At 39.9% G+C, this 21364-nt stretch overlaps 1 protein-coding gene across 1 annotated transcript in view; it reads right to left on the minus strand.

The window, feature by feature from the left end:
• The window catches only part of ptprq (protein tyrosine phosphatase receptor type Q), a 114334-nt gene that overhangs the window by 40035 nt on the left and 52935 nt on the right, over nucleotides 1–21364 (minus strand). The window contains exons 26-32 of the mRNA XM_055650929.1: nucleotides 20397–20509; nucleotides 15674–15860; nucleotides 10604–10842; nucleotides 9722–9791; nucleotides 6693–6851; nucleotides 5292–5511; nucleotides 857–930 (exon numbers count right to left, since the gene is read on the minus strand). Coding sequence (XP_055506904.1) covers nucleotides 857–930; nucleotides 5292–5511; nucleotides 6693–6851; nucleotides 9722–9791; nucleotides 10604–10842; nucleotides 15674–15860; nucleotides 20397–20509 — 1062 coding nt within the window. The remainder of the gene's footprint in view (nucleotides 1–856; nucleotides 931–5291; nucleotides 5512–6692; nucleotides 6852–9721; nucleotides 9792–10603; nucleotides 10843–15673; nucleotides 15861–20396; nucleotides 20510–21364) is intronic.

A 21364-nucleotide genomic window follows, 5' to 3' on the forward strand; every position in this document is an offset into this window, starting at 1 on the left:
GCAGACACCGTATTTTGATGCTTGGTTCTGGTCACCTCAATCAATGAAACATCCTTTCTGTACTTATTGTACCGCATGCTGTATTGGGGTCCAAAATCACTTGTAAAAGCTTATATATATAAGACAAATATGGTGTAAAATGCAATCCAGACTTGTCCACTTTAATATGTGTGATCAACACATTTCTACACATGAATGATACAGAGACATCAATTGATGTGAATCTCATATTTGATATTCCCAAAACTAGGGCAATGGACCTGGGATATGTAATTAGAAATCAGCATGAGCAGGAGTGTATATGGATGGACACAAAGTGTTGGAGTAACTCAGCGGGACAGGCAGCTTCTCTGGAGAGAAGGAATGGGTGACATTTCGGGTCGAGACCTTTCTTCAGACTGATGTCAGGGGAGAGGGAGGTACATAGATAAGGAAGTGTCAGATGTGAAAACAGGACAAAGGGAATGAGGATCAAGGAAAATGTAGAATAGATCATTGTTAGTTGGGAGAAGGTAACAACAAAGCAAATAGAGATAAAATGTAGTTGGAGACAGTAAGACTGGTCGGAGAACTGGGAAGGGTGAGGGGATGAAGAGAAAGGGAAAGCAAGGTTACTTGAAATTGAATGTTACTTGAATATAGATAGATGGAACAGGTATTGATCCTCGATGCACCATCACTTTAGCACAATGTACATGCACTATAATGTTTGTTCAGTCAACTAAATTTGAGATTAACATCCTTCAACATCTCCAGGTATTGACACATGTTTGCACCATCATAAGTGAGGAATTTAAATATACATGACAATATACTATTATTGACAGAAATGAAAATATAATTTTGTATAAATTACCTAAGGTTTTGATTGGATCAGAGTAATCGGAATCAGTAAACTGTTTTTGAAAGTTTGTTGCTCGAAATTTGAATCTAAGAAAAATGACAAATTTATTACAAATATTATGTTTGTTACAAATGAGTGTATATTATTAATTTTCTCATACATTAGTAAAAATATGGATCCGTTAGATACTCTCCCAGATTCAGTAGTGTCTATTGGCAAGTCGTTTTTTTATGGATGCTGACTCATATTACCCTGAATTTGTATAATAAAAGGGACCCACTGTAATAACATTGATCTCTTGCGATCTGAGCAACTATGAGCAACTATGTCAGGTTTGGCTCAATAGCACCCATCGTTCATCTAAACCATAAGACGCTAGATTTAAGCATTACTCCAGAGACAAGCTCATATAATCATGATTATCTTCACTGCAGTGCTGAGAGTGTGGCATTTCTGTCTTTTAAATAAGATGTTAAATGAAGGCCCTTTCTACTCTATCAAATTAATTCTAACCCATGACTTGACTGGAAGATGAGCAGGAAATTCCAACTAATATTTATTGTTCACAAAATATCACCAAAAACATATTATCTGATCTTTTATCTACCTTCGCTCCCTCAGTTTCTGGAATAGTGATTCCAAAATACCTCCGTAGCTGCGAGGTGCTTGGTTGTATTGGTCATGAAAACACTACTTTCTTCACTTTCTCAGAAATGAGATTGAACAAAAAAAATTGTGAGATGTGATTGATAGAAAAAAATGACTACGTTGCTTTATTTCGAGCTGGCCCCATAACAGAAGCTGGAAACTGGAAGTATCCTGAGCTAATTCTGCTACCATCATCATGTATTGTAACAAGTGTTGGCTTCCACTGATTGTCGCCGGAAGCTTGCGTCCTTTTCAGGACGGACGATGACAGCGATGTCAACATTTGTAACAAGATGGACACAAAAAGAAGGTTTCTAGCTTGGCAGAATTTGATTTTGTTTTTGAATGATTTCGGCAGATAATATCTCCAGTGCCTTTAGTTTTGGACATTTATTTGATGTTTATTTATTTTCATTTCAGGATGGCAACAAAAACAACATTAGTATTAAGGTAGTCTAACTAATTGCTGTAGCAAACATTCTGTGTCGGATGAACTTACTCAACTATAACCCCAGAGTACTACATGAAACAGAAAACAAATTCTTTCATAGTCTCACCTTAGTAGAGGCAGATTTAGCCAGCAAAGGAAACCCCAGTTCCATTTATTATGCATTGCATATATTAACAAACTCTGATTATCAGCAGTTAAAATATTTTTATGGTCATAAGTGGGTGAGGTGAACTCATTATTTATCAAAATGTGCCGATGTTAAAATACTGTCAAGCCCATTTAACAGCATTAATCAGATTTACTTAATTTAATTGTATGATCAATCTTCAAATAACAATAACAAATTAAAGTCAAGGCTGTATTTCCCAAATCAGTGGGTTCTCCAAATTGGCTTAAGCAAGGTTGCTACTTTCAACAAGTAATTCTAACTTCATTCCAACTTTCCACGTAAACGTGGCAAACCTAACTACCCTCACAGCCTTTATTTCTTATGTTTTCTTCTTGGTAACACTGCCTCTTTAAGAAACCTTCTCTTCTCTAAACTATTTCTGAGATACCACCATGTGGGATTCATTAATTAACCAGAACAATTGTTCAATCTCTGAAGACTGCACTTATCCGAAAGAGGATTTATTAAACTTAAAATTCTTAGATTTAGAGATAAGGATGCCAGTGATTGAGTCATGATAGCAAATGATAACATCAACTGCAATTCACTATCTATTCCTAGACTATAAAGTTTTCCTTAGAACCAAATTATTTTTAATGATCACATATCTGCTCTGTCATGGAAGGTGACTTTCACTTCATGGAATGGAATTATTTGATAAAAATAATAAGTGCTTTGTCTTAGCGCATCATGTTATAGATTTTATTAATCTGTCATGGCATGCAAAGAGTTAATAATCAGATACAATTCTGAAATATGACACCTTGCCTGAAATCATGAAAACTCCAGAGTAATGTCCACCCAAAATTCTGAAAACATTTCCAACAATGCCATTTCCAAGATGTCTTCCTTTGTTCTCCATCATAGTGGACAGGTATCTTAACCATGTCCATTCCATTTCCTCTCTTGTGCTCTCACCAATTCCCTTCTCAGAAACTGAGTAGGATCCTCCATGGCCTTACTTTATTCAACATGGCTATTATGTTTCTTGGGATCATGCTTAGATTTCTGACCCCCCCAGTTCGAATGGTATTTGGACAGGCAGACGGATAGGAATGGTTTAGACAGATTTGAGCCAAACGCAGACAAATGCAGTTAGGTCAGATGGGCAAGTTGCTCAGTATAAATGCGTTAAGCTGAAGGGCCTGTTTCTGTACTATTGCTGGGAATGCAATATTTGTGTTTTTATGCCTCCTTCCTAAACATTCAAGACTCAAACACTTTTCATATGAAGCAGCAACTTAACAGTATTCCCTGTTCTGCTAGTATATTGCAGCCACGGCTCACAATGTGGTCTCCTAGAACAGAGAATATAGGAACGTACAGAAAAGGAATGGGCCCTTCAGCCCGCAATGCCTGTGCCACTCATGGCCAGATGAACTAAACACATCTGCCTGCACATGATCCATATCGCACCTCTCCCTGTATATCCATATGCCTATCTAAATTCGCTTAAATGCCACAAACATATCTGCCTCCACCACCAACCTGTGGCAGTGCATGCCAGGCACCCATAGCGCTCTGTGTAAAAAATCATATCCTGTATATCTCCTTTAAACTTTGCCCCTCTCACCTTAAAGCCTTTGACATAGTTTTTGACATTTCCACCTGGAGAAAAAAAGGTTTTGACTGTCTACCCTATCTCTGCCTCTCATAAATATAGATCCATATACATCCATCAGGTCTCCTCCCAACCTTCGGCATTCCAGAGAAAACAATCCAAGTCTGTCCAACTTCTCCTTCTAGCTTATTCTGAATCCCTAATCCCGAACCATACCATAAGCTTTCTTTAATACTCTATTCATTTGTGTTGCTAACTTCCGGGAGCTATAGACATGGACTACAAAATCCTTCTGCACATCAATGGTGTTAAATGCCAACTATAGTCATCCCTTACATTCTTCCTACTCTTCCCTTACATGCAACCTAATTTCTTTGCCAATTTCTGTGGTTGATCTACATCTTGCTGTAAAACCGCCATCCTTCCTCACTGTCCACAATTCCAGCAATATTGAGACAACAGTAGACAACATCCACCATCCAATCCTCATTGATCATCTGTATCACCTCGTCTAAAAAAACTCAATCTAGTTAATAAGAAATGACCTGCTGCATACAAAGACTTGCTAACTGTCTCTAATTAGCCCAATTCCCTTCCAAATGGGAATAAGTTCTATCCCCAAAGAATCCTCTCCAATAACTTTCTTACCACTAACGTGAGGCTCACTAGCTTATTATTCCCTAATTTCTCTCTACCTCCATTTTTAAACAAAGAAACAACATTGCTACTCCCCAGCCCACCTGGAAATCACCTGTGGTTAGAGAAGTTCCAAAGATATTCATCAAGACCTCTGTAACCTCCTCATTTGCTTCTCTTTTAAAACCCGCATAGATCCCATCGGACTCTGGGGATTTATCCACTTTAATGCTTTTCACGGGACGCAACGCAACCTCCTTCTGGATCTCAAACTGCCTTTCATATTAGTATTCTCGACTCTGATGTCACTGAACTCCATGTCCTTCTCCTTTGTTAATAGAGATACCAAGCACCTGTTTAGTACTTCACATACATCCTCTGACTCCAAGCACAAATTCCTTTCTTGACCACTGAGCCGTCCTACCTTCTCTCTGGTTACCCTCTTGGTTTTTAATGTACACATAAAAATCCTTGGGATTTTCTTTAATCTAACTTGCCAAAGATATTTCATGGACTACATTATGTAGATCTAATATAGATCTGGTGACCACTTTCAAAACATCTCTTGATAGATACTAAATGCTGGAGTAACTCAGCAGGACAGGCAGCATCTCTGGTGAGATGGAATGGGTGACATTTTGGGTTGAGACCTTTCTTTGAAACATCTCTATTTAGTCTGCAGGAGTGTGCAAAGCTGGTATTAGTATGCATGACAACAGTTTATCTCGGATTCAGCAGCTGGGATACCTTGCTGATAAATGGGATGACTGTTGTTCCCATACAACACCCTCCCTCACTATACACATCCTCGAAACATCCCTAAAATGATATACATTTTCCCCTGATGTATGGGCATAGCATTGCCTCAGTGTATCTTATCAAACATGAATACATTCCTAAATCCTACAAGTTTCTAAATATTTATTGCTGCTTTGATTCTGCTAAATGTTGCATTGCAAAATGAGTCAATATTTGTACTTACAAGTATTCTTTATCACTCTTCAGAGGGCCGTTGCAAATTTTCTCTGGATTGCCTCGACATGATTTTTCAGCTCCAATGGTGTATGTTTCTACATTACCATTTTGTCTGTAAGTGGTTGTTCTGCTGCATGGGGGGTTTGTAAAGCCTGCATTTGCAAAGTATGGCTTTGGCTTTCTCACGTAAGCTTCATACCAAGTAGAAATATTCTTATCATTCATAGCTGTTAAGAAATTAATCAGCATTAGCATACAAATCTAGCAAAATGACAAAAGATTACAAAATTATAAATCAAAAATGCTACTGCTGATTATAGTGGTTACTGTGGTGGACATTTAGCTGTTTAACTGGTATTGGAAGCTTGACATTCTTCTGTCAGCTCCCAAGTTGAAATGAATGCTGCACATATTCCTTGTGGTTGACTCAGTGGCCTAGATTTCTGCCGTTTTTCTCTTAATTTGCCCCTTTTTCCTCAGGTGATGTAGTGGAGACAGATTGATAGTCCTTTGTCTTTCAGATATTTAGTGGAAGGCATCAGCTCTTAAATGTTTCAGTGAAGCAGGAACAATGACTTGGAGATGGCTTTCAGTGTACATACAAGTATATACAAGTGTTGTCTGAGTACTGTACATCGATGACAGATGACCCATGACAGTTAATTGCAGCTAAGGGCCTGTTGCATTTGACCAATGCTGGATTACACTTGGGAAGAGTGGGACGAGGCTTGGGGTGAGGAAAACAGGTTCTTGATACCAGTCTGACGTGATTGGGTCCGAGGTGAACTAAATTTCTCTCTGGTCTTCTACAGGGGGAGACCATGCTGCTAAGCGTGAACCTCATGCAACAGGATTCTAATAACATCATAATTTCATATCATTTAGCCTCACATTTCAATTCTATGTAAAAATACATGGAATTATGTCAAAAAGATATAGTATAAGAACATAGACTATCATATTTCCGTAATAATGAAGAAACAAATAAATAATTACCTGCTATAAAATGCATGCTTCTGAGAAGATAAGTGCTGTAAAGTCTGTCTTATAAGCCAGTTACATCAATTGTGCAAGTTTGCTAACATTCTGCAGACACGGGCTTCCTCAACAAATTATTTATGCTGCTAATTCTAAATATGCTCAAAATGCAACTTCTCCTAACATTGCTTGTCCTTCCTGTGTCTTATTAATTTGATGGAGTACAGGGAAATGGAATGTTTTGAGCACTCAATACAATCCTCCATTATAGCATAATTCACTGGGAATGTTGGATCAGGCAATGAACCATTTTCACTGGTTATTATGAAATTACAATTGAGACAATTTGAAGGATTTGATTGGACCACACCATGGCAATGTAATACATTTCTGCAATGTACTTAATTTAATGGGAAAGAGTAATAATGACCTCTTATTTCAGTCACAATTATTTGGATGTTCTCGATGGATCCATGTTCATCTGTGAAGAAACACACAGGCATTCTGATTGTAATGGTCGTCGATGTGGCTTGTAATATTCCATTTTTATCTAAAGCAGGAATTGGTTTAAGGTTTGGTTTAGGTGGAGCTGTGGAAGAAAATTAGTAATAATTAATTGTAAGCCATTTACATTGTACTTCTATACTAAGATCCTAGTCTATTAATATCAACATTAGGTTCAGTAATACCGCCTAATAAATGCACACTATGTATTATTTGATACATGCGTATCGCACATGCATTTTGTGTAACTGCTGCTAAGGACTTTTTACTTCCTGGTACCATTAGAACAACATCTTAGCACAAAACCCTCCATTTCCTGAGACCAGCGATTGATAGCAAACATGGTTTGGTGTAGAGGTAATCCCATTCCACTTTATTCAGTTGATTTTTTTGAGGAACTGACTAAGAATGATGAAGGCAAGGTGGTTGACATCATTAGCAAGGTATTTGGTAAGGCCCCACATGATATGCTCGTTCAGACATTTAAGACACATGGGATCCAGGGCAAACTGGCTAATTGGGTCAAACATTGAGCATTGATGGGAAGCCGAGAGTGATAGTGGAAAATGTTTTTCTGATTGGAAGTGTGGAACCAGTGATGTACCACTGGGATTAGTGCTGAAACCTTTATGGCTTGTAATATATTAATAATTTGTGTGTAAATGTTGGCAGAATGACTGGTAAGTTTGCAGTTGAGACAAAAATTAGTGTTGTTATGGAAAGAGATTTTTTTTTTAAAGCTACAGCTGGATATAGATCAGATGAGAGGGTGGGCAGATGGAATTCAATGCTGACATGTATGAGGTGACGCATTTTGGTAAGTCAAATATGGGCAGGACATAGAAAGTAAGTTGTTTGGTGTTAGAAAGTTGATGAACATGAGGACCATGGGGTTGAAGTTCACTAATGCTAATGACAATATAGGCGAATGGGGTGGTAGAGAAGGCATTTGACATGCTTGTCTGTATAGGTTAGGGGCAGAGAATATAAAAGTTGGGAGTTTATGTTGTGATTTTACAAATCATTGTTGAAACTTCACCGGGCATTGTATGCAATTCTGGTCGGCGGACAAAAGGAAGGATGTTGTAGGCTGAAGGGCCTGTCTCTGCACAATTCCATGGCACTACCACTACTTCTTCACTTTTCTCAGGACAATTCCTAAGGCCAGCTGCTTGGTTGGGCATTCTAAGAATAGCATGCATCATAATTAAACATTCTTCCTTGGCATACAGCACAATTGAGAAAATAAACAGGGATAAGGAGGTGGTGAAGAATACATAGGAGTCCTAGCAGGAGACCATATCAAACCAGAGTTTTTAAGAGGTAATTGGATCTGAACTTCAATGAACACCAATGTTTGTGACATCTGTGCACCTGCACCTTCTAAAACTTAGCTGTTAAAATTGAGTGTGGCGATAAACATTTATTTGTCTGGTTTCTTCCACATTGGAAATCCATTCATACAATGCCATTGTCACTCATGTGGAAATATACAGTAAGTAGCATGATTAACTGTTGGAAGTTGAATCTCTTTTGGACCCATTAGTGTGCAAGTCATATTGATCAACACCACTATGCTACAGATGATGCCATTAATGGCCTGTGAGAACCATTGTGGCGTGATTTTTTCCTCAGGTGTTTAAAAGCAGTAAGTATTTTTGTTTAGAAACAAGTATATTTGCGTATATTTTTATCAGTCTTCTTCATTTGAGTCTTCCACTGCAGGTTACAATCCTATCTTCCTATTTAGGTTCAATCCCATTGTCTACCTGAGGGCAAATCGCACCCTTACAGCGGTGATTGGAGGAAGGAGATGTCCTGGGGGAGCAAAGATTATAGAGTGGGGCTTGAATCGGCCCGTTCGCGGGGCCTTTCATCACCCAGCACGGCTTAAAATCGGCCGCGGGATCTTCCTCCGCCCGCAGTCAAATTGCTGTGTCGAGGCGATCAAGGCTCCCGATGTTGAAACCCCTACCGGCCGATTTTAAGCCACGCCGGGCGATGAAAGGTCCCGCGAACAAGCCCCACGATTCGGGGAGGATGAAGCTGCTGTTGCTGGAGTTCGGAGTCAGTCACCAACCAGATCCGCTCCGATGTTACCGTCCACAGGGCCTACGTGTGTGTGTGTGGGTGTGTGTGTGTGTGTGTGTGCAATGGAGGGTGTGAGTGTGTGAGTGTGTGTGTGTGTGTGTGTGTGTGTGTGTGTGTGTGTGTGTGTGTGTGTGTGTGTGTGTGTGTGTGTGTGTGTGTGTGTGTGTGTGTGCAATGGAGGGTGTGAGTGTGTGTGTGTGCGTGCGCGCGCGTGGCCACCAAGAAATTGTGTCCCCCCTCCCCATGTTTTAATAGCGATTTCTGCCCCGGCACACAGGTGTCAGAATCATGTTGTATACAATTGTCATTATAATCTGTTTCTTGTTCTTACTTTAATCAACATCATCTTTGCAGGTTAACACCCTCATGTGAATGCCACATAAAAATGTGGTGCATACAGACAACACCTTTTTGAAGATCTAAGAACGCCCATAGTGCCCACCAAATGCCATTAATGATCTAGATTGTTTACCTGGATTGTTTGAATATGTTTCTTTCAGCATGTAGCTTCTTATCATTGTCTCTTTTGCTTTCTCGGTCATTGACATTATTGCTATACTTGAGTTACTTGAGAAGTAAATTAATAGGAATCTGAGAGGTAACGTTTTCACACAAACGGCGGTGGGTGTATGGAACAAGCTGCCAGAGGAGGTTGAGGCTGGGACTATCCCAACGTTTAAGAAACAGTTAAACAGGTACATGGATAGGACAGGTTTGGAGGGATATGGCTGAAATGTAGGCAGGTGGGACTAGTGTAGCTGGGACATGTTGGCTGGTGTGGGCAAGTTCAGTCGAAGGGCCTGTCTCCACACTATATCACTCTATGACTAGGTGATTCTAAGTCAAAAATATCATAAAGGCTACCTTTTACATCCATGGTTACTATCTGTTCTGATGTCCGAGGCCCAATTCCAGCTCCATTAACAGCACGGACCTAGGAAAATTAGGATTGCCATTTAAATAAACAGAAAAGGAAGTTCACTTAAGGCAGATAAACCTTAACTAATATCAAACACATTCTACTTCTAGAATATGATCTCATTCAATGTCATAGTCCTCTTCTAAGGATTATTGCACAATAATGCAGGGGAGCTCAGCAATGCTGACTAAAGTAACCTGATATTGTGAAATACACTGCCCAAGTCATCATATGCTCCACTTTCAAAAATGGATCAAAAACTTTAAAAGTATCGTGTTTCTGAAGCATTTCAAAATTGTTGTCACGTATATTTTCTCTTCACAAAAGAACATTAAAAATAACCTATTTTGGAGATACAAACACAGGAAACAGCTCTCCTGTTATGAAAACAAGTAAAATCATCAATCATTTATTCTGCCAGTATCTAAAAACATTTTTTATTCAACATATTGAGAGCAGCTTGAAATACAGAGGAAAATGATCACCGTGTTATTCAGTATATGCCCATTCGCTGTAGGAAAACATGTTCACAATTCTCCAAGAGCCGTCTAAATAAAGTTTTATTCAAGCTTAAGATAAATTTTCTCCTGTTCTTTTCTGTCCCCTTGGAAATGGAGTTCAATGTTTTGTTTGCTTGGCCTTATTAACGATCAATATGTTTAGGTAATTTGTGAATCAGCAGCCTCACATGTCACAACAATCGAGATAATTTTCCAATTAGAATGCTAATTACTCCTCCAAAAAATTAATTATAAGAACAAACATATATACTTTACATAATATTCTGGGCGTCTTCAACATTTTATTCATATTGAAAAGATTCTTACCCATATGGTGTATGTGTTTCCACCTCTTAAACCTTCTATGACAGCACTGAATGATTGGTTTTCGTCCACAACCTTTAGATTGTTTACTCTTTCAGACGTTTCTCCTTTTTTGTGAATGACAGCCTGGTATCCCTGAATATTACCATTTGGCATAGATGGTGGCAGGAAAGATGCAAAGACCTTTGTCACTTCATCTGGTATCTTTTGAAGGGTAAAATTCCGTGGTGCATCTTCAGGCACTGAAAAAAAAGGGTATTGGTGAGTTACTTTGGCAGCTCAGGATTGGAAAAGATTTGGGCAGAAGACATAAATTCCTGATCTTATGCTTGTGGCGGGGGCCCACGGAATGGAAGTGTAGATATACGCAGTGCATGTAGTAATGGCAAATATTGGAAATGGTTGGAAATGCAGTTGTACAGAGCCTCCTTCTGAAGTTGCACAGAGCCCTAGTGAGACCACACCTGGAGTATTATGTACAGTTTTGGTCCCCTAATTTGTGGAAGAACATTCTTTCTATTGAGGGAGTGCAGCGTAGGTTTACAAGGTTAATTCCCGGGATGACGGGACTGTCATATGCTGAGAGAATGGAGCAGCTGGGCTTGTACACTCTGGAGTTTAGAAGGATGAGAGGGTATCTCATTGAAACATACAAGATTGTTAAGGGTTTGGACATGCAGGAAACATGTTCTCAATGTTGGGGGAGTCCAGAACCAGGGGCCACAGTTTAAGAATAAGGAGTAAGCCATTTAGAATGGAGACGAGGAAACACTTTATCTCACAGAGAGTGGCGAGTCTGTAGAATTCTCTGCCTCAGAGGGCAGTGGAGGCGGGTTCTTTGGATGCTTTCAAGAGAGAGCTAGATAGGGCTCTTAAAATTAGCGGAGTCAGGGGATTTGGGGAGAAGGAAGGAACGGGGTACTGATTGGGGATGATCAGCCATGATCACATTGAATGGCGGTGTTGGCTCGAAGGGCCGAATGGCCTACTCCTGCACCTATGGTCTATTGTCTATTGAAAACCATGCACAAATAGCACCTAAACGTCCATGTATGCATTTATGGCATGTAAAGCTCCTTGATGGGAGCACAAAGTAAAGCCACTGAAGCTGCAGTACCACAGTGGAGATACAATCAAAGCTATGTCCATGGTGCTGTGATACAGGCACTCCAATCTACACTCCCATCACATGTGATAAAACTAGAAAAAAAGTAGATGACAATGCCAGTAGTTTAAAAGGTAGGTGTTCCTTTTGTTGGGAACAACAAAGAACAATGCCACAAAGATGCAAACAGCAAGAGGACACTACGTACAAATGCCTTTAACTTCATGATAATGGAAATCCCCAAAACTAGTTCCAGCAAAGTGTTACCAACAGCTCCAGCTGCCTTCCCCAACAGAAACTGCGAATCCCTTCAAGTATTGTTGCAAATAGCCAGATTCTGCTTTAAACTGGCCAAACATGTTGCAAAGGCAAAATGAGGACTCGGGGGCTGACTGAAGCCATTTGAGCTTTCTTTGCACAAATGCACAAAGTTGATGGTACACAAAAATGCTGGAGAAACTCAGCGGGTGCAGCAGCATCTATGGAGCAAAGGAAATGGGCAACGTTTCGGGCCGAAACGTTGCCTATTTCCTTCGCTCCATGGATGCTGCTGCACCCGCTGAGTTTCTCCAGCATTTTTGTGTTCCTTCGATTTTCCAGCATCTGCAGTTCCTTCCTAAACTATTATGCACAAAGTTGATGCCTGCTTCTGGTTAGACTTCTGCCCAACCAGGATTTAATAACACCCCAAAAAAATCACAATATACTTCAAAGCAGCATCTGTTCCATTTTGATTTATTATTGGCTTACAAAGGACAGGCACCTGAACATAAGTGAATCCCATGCCATATGTCTGAAATAAAAACAGAGAATGGTTAAAATGAATGAATAGCCAAAGGTATTGGCAGCAGAGGTGCTATTTACTGCCTTTTACCACTCTCTATTAAACAGGTCCACTACCACTTTGCCATCCATTGCCCCTAGGCCTCTACCTGTTGCGGACATCCTTCATTGTTCCCTCCATTCCACCTCACTTTCTCTTTTTGTTTTATTATTAACTTTTTCCAGTTTTGGTGAATGCTCATTGCGCTAACAATGCAGTTTCTCTCTCTGCAGATGCTACCTGACCTGCTGAAGACTTTTTAGCATCATATTTTTATTTCAGACTTCCAGCATCTGTAATATTTTGTTTCACGCTTTGGGATGTACATCACTTTCAACCATGTAAATCAATATAAACTGTACGTCTGTAGCAAGAAATACTAAAATAACTGAGAATCGGAGGAGAGAATGGACAATAGCATTTGCAACAGAACTAAACAAATAAGGACGAATAATATTGAAAAAATAGTGAAAACAATGATGAGAGGAAGGAAAAAACAAAATAGCAAACATCATTGATAAACTAAAAAGATACCTACATAGAAACATAGAAAAAAGGTGCAGGAGGAGGCCATTCGGCCCTTCGAGCCAGCACTGCCATTCATTGCGATCATGGCTGATCGTCCCCTATCAATAACCCGTGCCTGCCTTCTCCCCATATCCCTCGACTCCACTAGCCCCTAGAGCTCTATCTAACTCTCTCTTAAATCCATCCAGTGACTTGGCCTCCACTGCCCACTGTGGCAGGGAATTCCATAAATCCACAACTCTCTGGGTGAAAAAGTTTTTTCTCACCTCAGTCTTAAATGACCTCCCCTTTATTCTAAGACTGTGGCCCCTGGTTCTGGACTCGCCCAACATTGGGAACATTTTTCCAGCATCTAGCTTGTCCAGTCCTTTTATAATTTTATATGTTTCTATAAGATCCCCCCTAAACTCCAGTGATCTGAAGAAGGGTTTCAGCTAGTCTTTTCAATCTTTCCTCACATGACCATGTCCCGCCATCCCAGGGATCAATCCCGCTGACAGTCCCGCCATCCCAGGGATCAATCTCGCTGCACTGCCTCAATCACAAGGATGTCCTTCCTCAAATTAGGACCAAAACTGTGCACAATACACCAGATATGGTCTCACCAGAGCCCTATACAACTACAGAAGAACCTCTTTACTCCTATACTGAAATCCTCTTGTTATGAAGGCCAACATTCCATTAGCTTTCTTCACTGTCTGCTGTACCTGTAAGCCAACTTTCAGTGACCGGTGTACAAGGACGCCCAGGTCTCGCTGCACCTCCCCCTTACCTAACCTAACCCCATTGAGATAATAATCTGCCCCCATGTTTTTGCCACCAAAGTGGATAACCTCACATTTATCTATATTATACTGCATCTGCCACGCATCTGCCCACTCACTCAACCTGTCCAGGTCACCCTGCAACCTCCTAACATCCTCTTCACAGCTCACACTGCCATCCAGCTTTGTGTCATCTGCAAACGTGAAGTGTTTCTCCTAATTCCCTCTTCCAAATCATTAATATACATGATAAACAGTTGCACCCCCAACACCGAGCCTTGCGGCACTCCACTCGCCTCTGCCTGCCATTCTGAAAAGGACCCGTTCACTCCTACTCTTTGCTTCCGGTCTGCCAACCAATTTTCTATCCATGTCAACACCCTACCCCCAATACCATGTGCTCTAATTTTAGTCACCAGTCTCCCGTGCGGGACCATATCAAAGGCTGTCTGAAAGTCTAAATACACTGCATCCACTGGCATCCCTTCATCCATTTTACTTGTTACATCCTCAAAAAAATCCAGAAGATTAGTCAAGCATGATTTCCCTTTCATAAATCCATGTTGACTTGGACTAATCCTTTTACTGCTATCCAAATGCCCCATTATTACTTCTTTAATAATTGACTCCAGCATCTTTCCCACCACCGAAGTCAGGCTAACTGGTCTGTTATTCCCCGTTTTCTCTCGCTCCTTTCTTGAAAAGTGGGATAACATTAGCTATCCTCCAATGCACAGGAACTAATCCTGAATCTATTGAACATTGGAAAATGATCACCAATGCGTCCACTATTTCTAGAGCCACCTCCCTGAGGACCCTGGGATGCAAACCATCAGGTCCAGGGGATTTATCATCCTTTAGTCCCATTAGCCTACCCAATACAATTTCTCGCCTAATGAAAATTTATTTCAGTTCCTCTACCCCCTTAGATCCTCTGTCCTCCAGTACATCTGAGAGATTGTTTGTGTATTCCTTAGTGAAGTCAGATCCGAAGTGCCTATTCAACTCTTTTGCCATTTCCTTGTTGCCCATAATAATTTCACCCGTGTCTGCCTTCAAGGGACCCACATTTGACATTGCTACTCTTTTTCCCTTAACATATCTAAAGAAGCTTTTACTGTCCTTCTTTATATTCCTGGCCAGCTTCCCTTCGTACTTCATCTTTTCAGCCCGTATTGCCCTTTTGTGTCCTTCTGTTGTCCTATGAAAGTTTCCCAATCCTCTGGCTTCCAGCTACTCTTGGCTGTGTTATACATCTTTTCTTTTAGTTTTATTCTATCCCTAACTTCTCTTGTCAGCCACGGTTGCCTCCTACTCCCCTTAGAATCTTTCTTCCTTTTTGGAATGAAATGATCCTGTGTCTTCCGGATTATGCCCAGAAATTCCTGCCATTGCTGTTCCACCGTCATTCCTGCTAGGATCCCTTTCCAGTCTACCTTGGCCAGCTCCCCTCTCATGCCTTCATAGTCCCCTTTGTTCAACTGCATCACTGCCACTTCCGATTTAACCTTCTTCTTCTCAAATTGCAGATTACAACTAATTGATTTTGATCACTACCGCCGCTTGTAAGAAAATTAAATGACCAAATAATATTTATATGACAGAAAAAGTAATGAGCCATTTTAGAGCAACAGATAAAATGTGATTACTCCAAAGCCCCACATGTTTCTGACTAAAGTCCATTCTCATCAGAATCATTCGAGATTTTAAATCAGCTATTCCCCCTTCACTGTTTTGGATACATAACAACAGTCATGACCACAAAACCAAAACTTACATACCATAAAAATCCTCATTCATAAAACCTGAAAATACTTTAAAGGATTACTTGTGTTTTATGCATGAAAACGTACGAGTTTCAAAGGTCCTCACGATGATTGGTTCACTGGCTTTGCCATTGATTCGGGCTTCTTCTCCTCCTCCCGTGAATGCGATGATGATTATCGTGTAATTTGTGAATGCCCGTAAACCAGATATCTCACAGGTTTTATTTTGTTTCTCTGTTCTAACAATGGTCATATTGGTATACCCACTATCTGTCTGTAAGGAATAAAAAAAAAACATTGGTGAAATATGGACCAACTTACAGATGCTGTACAGATCTTAAAACATGTACATTCAAGATTAAACATGTGTATACATGTGATATTTTGTTTCTGTGTTTTTAATATAACGGTGGACTTACAACCATTTTCCGTAAGTGGTTGAGCCACATGCGCTGCTGCTGATCTATGAGGATGGAAGTTTGGCTTTACGTTGTGTGATGGCCCCCATTGAGATTTTTTTGCCCAGTGCCAGCTCCAGCCAGGATGCCAAGGGCTGGCACGGTGACTTTCCTGTCACTTGGTCAGTGGAGAAGGTTTGGGGAAAGTTTGTTAGCGAATTAACATAGAAAATAGGTGCATGAGTATGCCATTCGGCCCTTCATGCCAGCACCGCTATTAAATATGATCATGGCTGATCATCCAAAATCAGTATCCTGTTCCTGCTTTTCCCCCTTATCCCTTGATTCAGTTAGCCCTGAGCTAAATCTAACTCTGTCTTGAAAACAACCAATGAATTGGCCCACCACTGATGTCTGTGGCAGAGAATTCCACAGATTCACAACTCTCGGGGTGAAAAGGCTTTTCCTCATCTCGGTCCTAAATGGCCTACTCCTTATTCTCAACTGGCTCTGGACTCCCCCAACAACGGGAACATTTTACCTGCATCTAGCCTTCCCGATCCCTTAACAATTTTATGTTTCTATAAGATCACCTCTCAGCCTTCAAAATTCCAGTGAATATAAGCCCTGTCGACCCATTTTTTCATCATATGTCAGTCCATCCATCCTGGGAATTAACCTGCAGAACCTACAATGCACTCCCTCAATAGAAAAAGAATGTCCTTCCTCAAATTAGGAGACCGAAACTACACATAATACTCCAGGTGTGGTCTCCCAGGACCGTGTACAACTGCAGTAGGACCTCCTTGCTCCTATACTCAAATTCCCTCGCTATGAAGGCCAACATCCCATTTGCTTTCTTCACCACCTGCTGTACCTGCATACTTACTTTCAGTGACTGATGTACAAGCAGGTCTCGTTGCACCTCCCCTTTTCCTAATCTGCACCATTCAGATAATAATCTGCCTTCCTTGTCTTGCCACCAAAGTGGATAACCTCACATTAAGCATCACCTTTAAAAATGGTGGAAAACATTGACAGGACTAGGCCACAGTCTGTTGCCAAGCCACATTCAAACGCACCCCAAAACATTCCAAAACTAGCAAGACTAAAAAGTTAAACAAGTTAAAAGCATTTAAATTATTAACAAATTGCTGCAACAAAAATTAAAGAAAATTATGAATACTAATACTTATGTTGATACCTTGGAATTTATTTCCTGCATTAAAATCAGACAATTGCCTGATCCAGTTTAACCTGATGCAGTAATAAAAGCAAAAAAGACTCAACAGGTCAGGCAGCATCTGGTAAAAGAGAATGAGAGTTAATGTTTCAGATTGAAGACCCTTCATCAAAACTGGGAAATGGAGAAAACAAATTAGTTTTACTTTGCAAAGAGCACGAGGAATGATGGATAAAACAATGGGAATGTCTCCAACAGAGTGAGGCCAGGGTTGCCAAGATTACTGTTTACAAAACCATCTTGTTGGAAGATTACGGAGTAGTTAGACAGAGAGAGAAACAAACAAAGGTTAAAGCTGTAAAATGCAGGTCGTAGTTCTTACTGTGTCCTGAAAGCAAAGGAGAAAGTTAGAAATGCCCATCCGATCAACCAGCGTTTGTGGAGAGAGAAAAATCAGTGTTTATATTGCAGGTGGATACTCTCACAGCAGTTCTGATATAGATAGAAAACTACAGTAGATATTGAATTGAAAGGCTGCAAATGTGCCTTTATGGAAGATGAGTTGCTCTTCCTCAAGTGTACAATTGGCCTAATTGGAATAGTCTAGGGTGCCTTAGATAGATAGGTCAGAGTGGGGATGGACTGAAGAATTAAAATTACAGGTAAGTGGAACCTTAGGTACACCTTATGGACTGACTGGTATTATTTCACTAAGCAGTCTTCCAATCTGCTTCTGTTTCTCCAAATTAGAGGTGACCACATAGTGAGGATTTAATGTTCAATTGAATCATAACCTCACCTCTGTTCAGATGAAGGAGCCAGCACAAAGTTTCTACTTGCCCGCTTACTCTAATTCTCCATCCCATTTCTACTTTGAGCAATCTGTGGAAAAATTAATTATTTTGATGAGGCCCAGTATGAGCCTGAAGAACAGGACTCCATCTTCCACTTTATGATCAGCCATGATCATATTGAATGGTTCGAAGGGCTGAATGGCCTATTCCTGCACCTATTGTCTATCCGGGCACATTGCAGGCTTCAACACGCAATGTCAAATGCAACAATTTTAAATAACCCGCTTCTGTTTGTATCAGTACTGGTCAGTTCACCTGTAAAGTTATCATTCTAAAATATTGCTTTAGTTCTTCTCTCTCCACAAATACTCGTTGATCTGATGGGCATTTCCAGCATACTTCTTTTAGTTTCAGATCTCACCAGCAGCTCTGACCTGTATTTTACAGATTTATTGTCTCTCTATTGTTTTCTCTTTCTGACTACCCTCAGCAATCTATCACCCAGAGTTCTGCAAACAGCAGGATCACCTGAGCAACCAGGGTCTTATTGAACGGAGATATTTCCTTTGCTCTATACATCCTACCTATACTCTCTATGCAATTTGAAACTTTGTTTTCTCTTTTTCGCAGTATTGATGAAGTGTCTTCAATGTGATTCAATTACTCTATTCCTCTTCCTATCTAATCTGCTGAGTATTTACAAAATGTTCCGTTTTTATTTCAGATCTACAGCTTCTGCAGCAATTAAAAAATGACTAACCTGGTGCAGGTTGTTCAAGTGGATACATAAATGTAACGGCTGAGATGTATCCTAACTGTTTACTCCACTCTTACTACCATCAAGATATCTCTCACGAATAGCTCACACCAAATTGTGTACTTCATATTCCTAAATATGTTAGCACGCACAAGTTCAATGTGTGAAACTCCAAGCTATTTCTGCCAAAATCTGTCCATTGTTTCCCTCTCAATCTTCTTCATTGACTGTAGTTGTGCTTAAAATAACTTTTTTATTAACAATCATGCTGATCTTAATTTTCCCCCAAAAAAATCAAGCTCAAATATTTTTTTGAGCTGAAACATTTGGAATTGCAAGCTATTTTCTATGTCAGTCACTATCCAATATTTATTTCTTTTAGATCCCTGTTTGATGAAATCAGCTATTTACGAGACTCCACTTGAGCTCAAGTGCAGCTGCTGAAATGTTTGGGCAGCAAAAGCAAAGCCGTTTAATGGTGTTACATGGTACATTTTGGCAGATGTGCAACTAACCTCACGGAGATCTAGCCATGACTGAAATTAGTGATGCATTAAACAACCTTTAGTTTCTTACATTGACAATCACAATATTTTCTCAGAAAAAAAAAGTTAAAATCAATCATGATGGCATAACAACTGTTAGACAAAATGTAAATAAACAACATTTATGTTCCCATGTATTTAGACTAAAATTTCTCAAATGTTGTATTCAGTTTAAAGGAATTATTAGTCGGAGTTTGATTCTATAAATGCAGGTATTTTAAGAGTGATTTACAATATTCGTGAGGCTGGATGCAAAGACAAAGTCTGTGGTGCAAAATCACATAATCATCACCTTTGACATCCACAAATTAGTTGAAAAAAAGCAGATTAAAAATCAGTTGTTTTTTTTAAACTTGGTGGCAATTTTCTGGGGCTGTAGGCAAATGATCTATTAATCTGTTAATAAAATTAGTTTATTTAAACCCTTTCCAAAACTCAACTATTAGGGGAAGGAAATGTAAGGTATTGGCCAGACACCTCTTCTTATGAAAGGCTGGACAACATTGGGGAGAAGATTCCTGAACTACATGCCCTAATAACAGTCTCAAAAATGACATGGATAACAGTCTCAAAACATGCGTCCTAGCCAGAGTACGAAAATGGAAGAAAGTCACTACTAATTGAAGGATGTATTCATTTGAAGTTAACCAGTGTAAAACCAGCTGTTTGCTGTGTAGCAATAGCTAGATTGTCAATTAAATACTGTAGTTTATTTGAAAAAAACAACTTTATTGTATGCCTTCATAGGTAGATGCACAGAGTCTCTTGCCCAGTGTAGGTGAATGGAGGACAAGAGGACACAGGTTTAAGGTGAAGGGGAAAAGAGCAGTACCTTTTTCACACAAAGGGTGGTTGAGCTATAGAACAATATACCAGTGGCAGGGACTATCCCAACGCAGTTGAGGCAGGGACCATCCCAACGTTTAATAAACAGTTATACAGGTATATGGATAGGGCAGGCTTGGAGGGATATGGGCCAAATGCGGGCAGGTGGGACTAGTGTAGCTGGAACATGTTGGCTGATGTGGGCAAGTTGGGCCGAAAGGCCTGTTTCCACATTGTATCACTATGACTCTATGGCAGAAATCAAATGGATTTCAGGTACTTCTTGCAACCCAAAGCAAATCTCTTACCAGTATTACATCAATAAGATAGGAAGGTGGATCTGCAGGTATTTCCCAGGCTACTTCAATAACATTATACGATTTTACCATAACAGTTACATTTTCTGGTGGGCCATCCGCATCTGCAGAATAAAATCATTTGTTCTCAAATAGTTCCAGATGAATAATATGATGCAGTACAATAATGATACATTGTCCACATGTTCCCATCATGGTTTGATTCAAAAATGCACTCTTAATTATGGATTTAAATACATATCAGATGTATATATTGGATGAAAGTACCCCATAGACCACAAGGTATAAGATAAAGTATTACAAACCAATAATTTGTGGTAAACAATACTTTAATTCTTTAGAATATTAATTAGAAGCATAAAGGATTTGATTATAGTTAATATTTTACCAGAACAATTTCCATCTTTGCCACAACATACCTGGCTTTCACACTTGATTTCCCTCCCCCAAACAGCAACTCAAGGAACTTTGCCCAAGGATTATGATTGGAATCGGTATTAGGTGAACAGAAATGATTCAACGCAATGGATAGAAGGAGGTGGTCCAGCACCTATTCCTGCAGAAGCTTAGGATAGGGCTGATTATAGGAGTCAGATTGCACTGGTAACTGAAAGAAAGGAACAGGTCCTGAGGATGTCCAGCAAATGAACGCTATGTCATTCTCATTTGCAGCTTGAAAACTTGGTTTTCCTTACAGTCAGCAACATGTTACCATATAACCATATAACAATTACAGCACGGAAACAGGCCATCTCGACCCTTCTAGTCCGTGCCGAACACATAATCTCCCCTAGTCCCATATACCTGCGCTCAGACCATAACCCTCCATTCCCTTCCCATTATAACTACTATCAATTTATTTTTAAATGAAAAACGAACCTGCCTCCACCACCTTCACTGGAAGCTCATTCCACACAGCTACACTCTCTGAGTAAATGTTCCCCCTCAGTTACCCCTAA

This window comes from Leucoraja erinacea, chromosome 19 (assembly GCF_028641065.1).
Source record: "Leucoraja erinacea ecotype New England chromosome 19, Leri_hhj_1, whole genome shotgun sequence".
Classification (NCBI taxonomy): Eukaryota; Metazoa; Chordata; class Chondrichthyes; order Rajiformes; family Rajidae; genus Leucoraja; species Leucoraja erinaceus.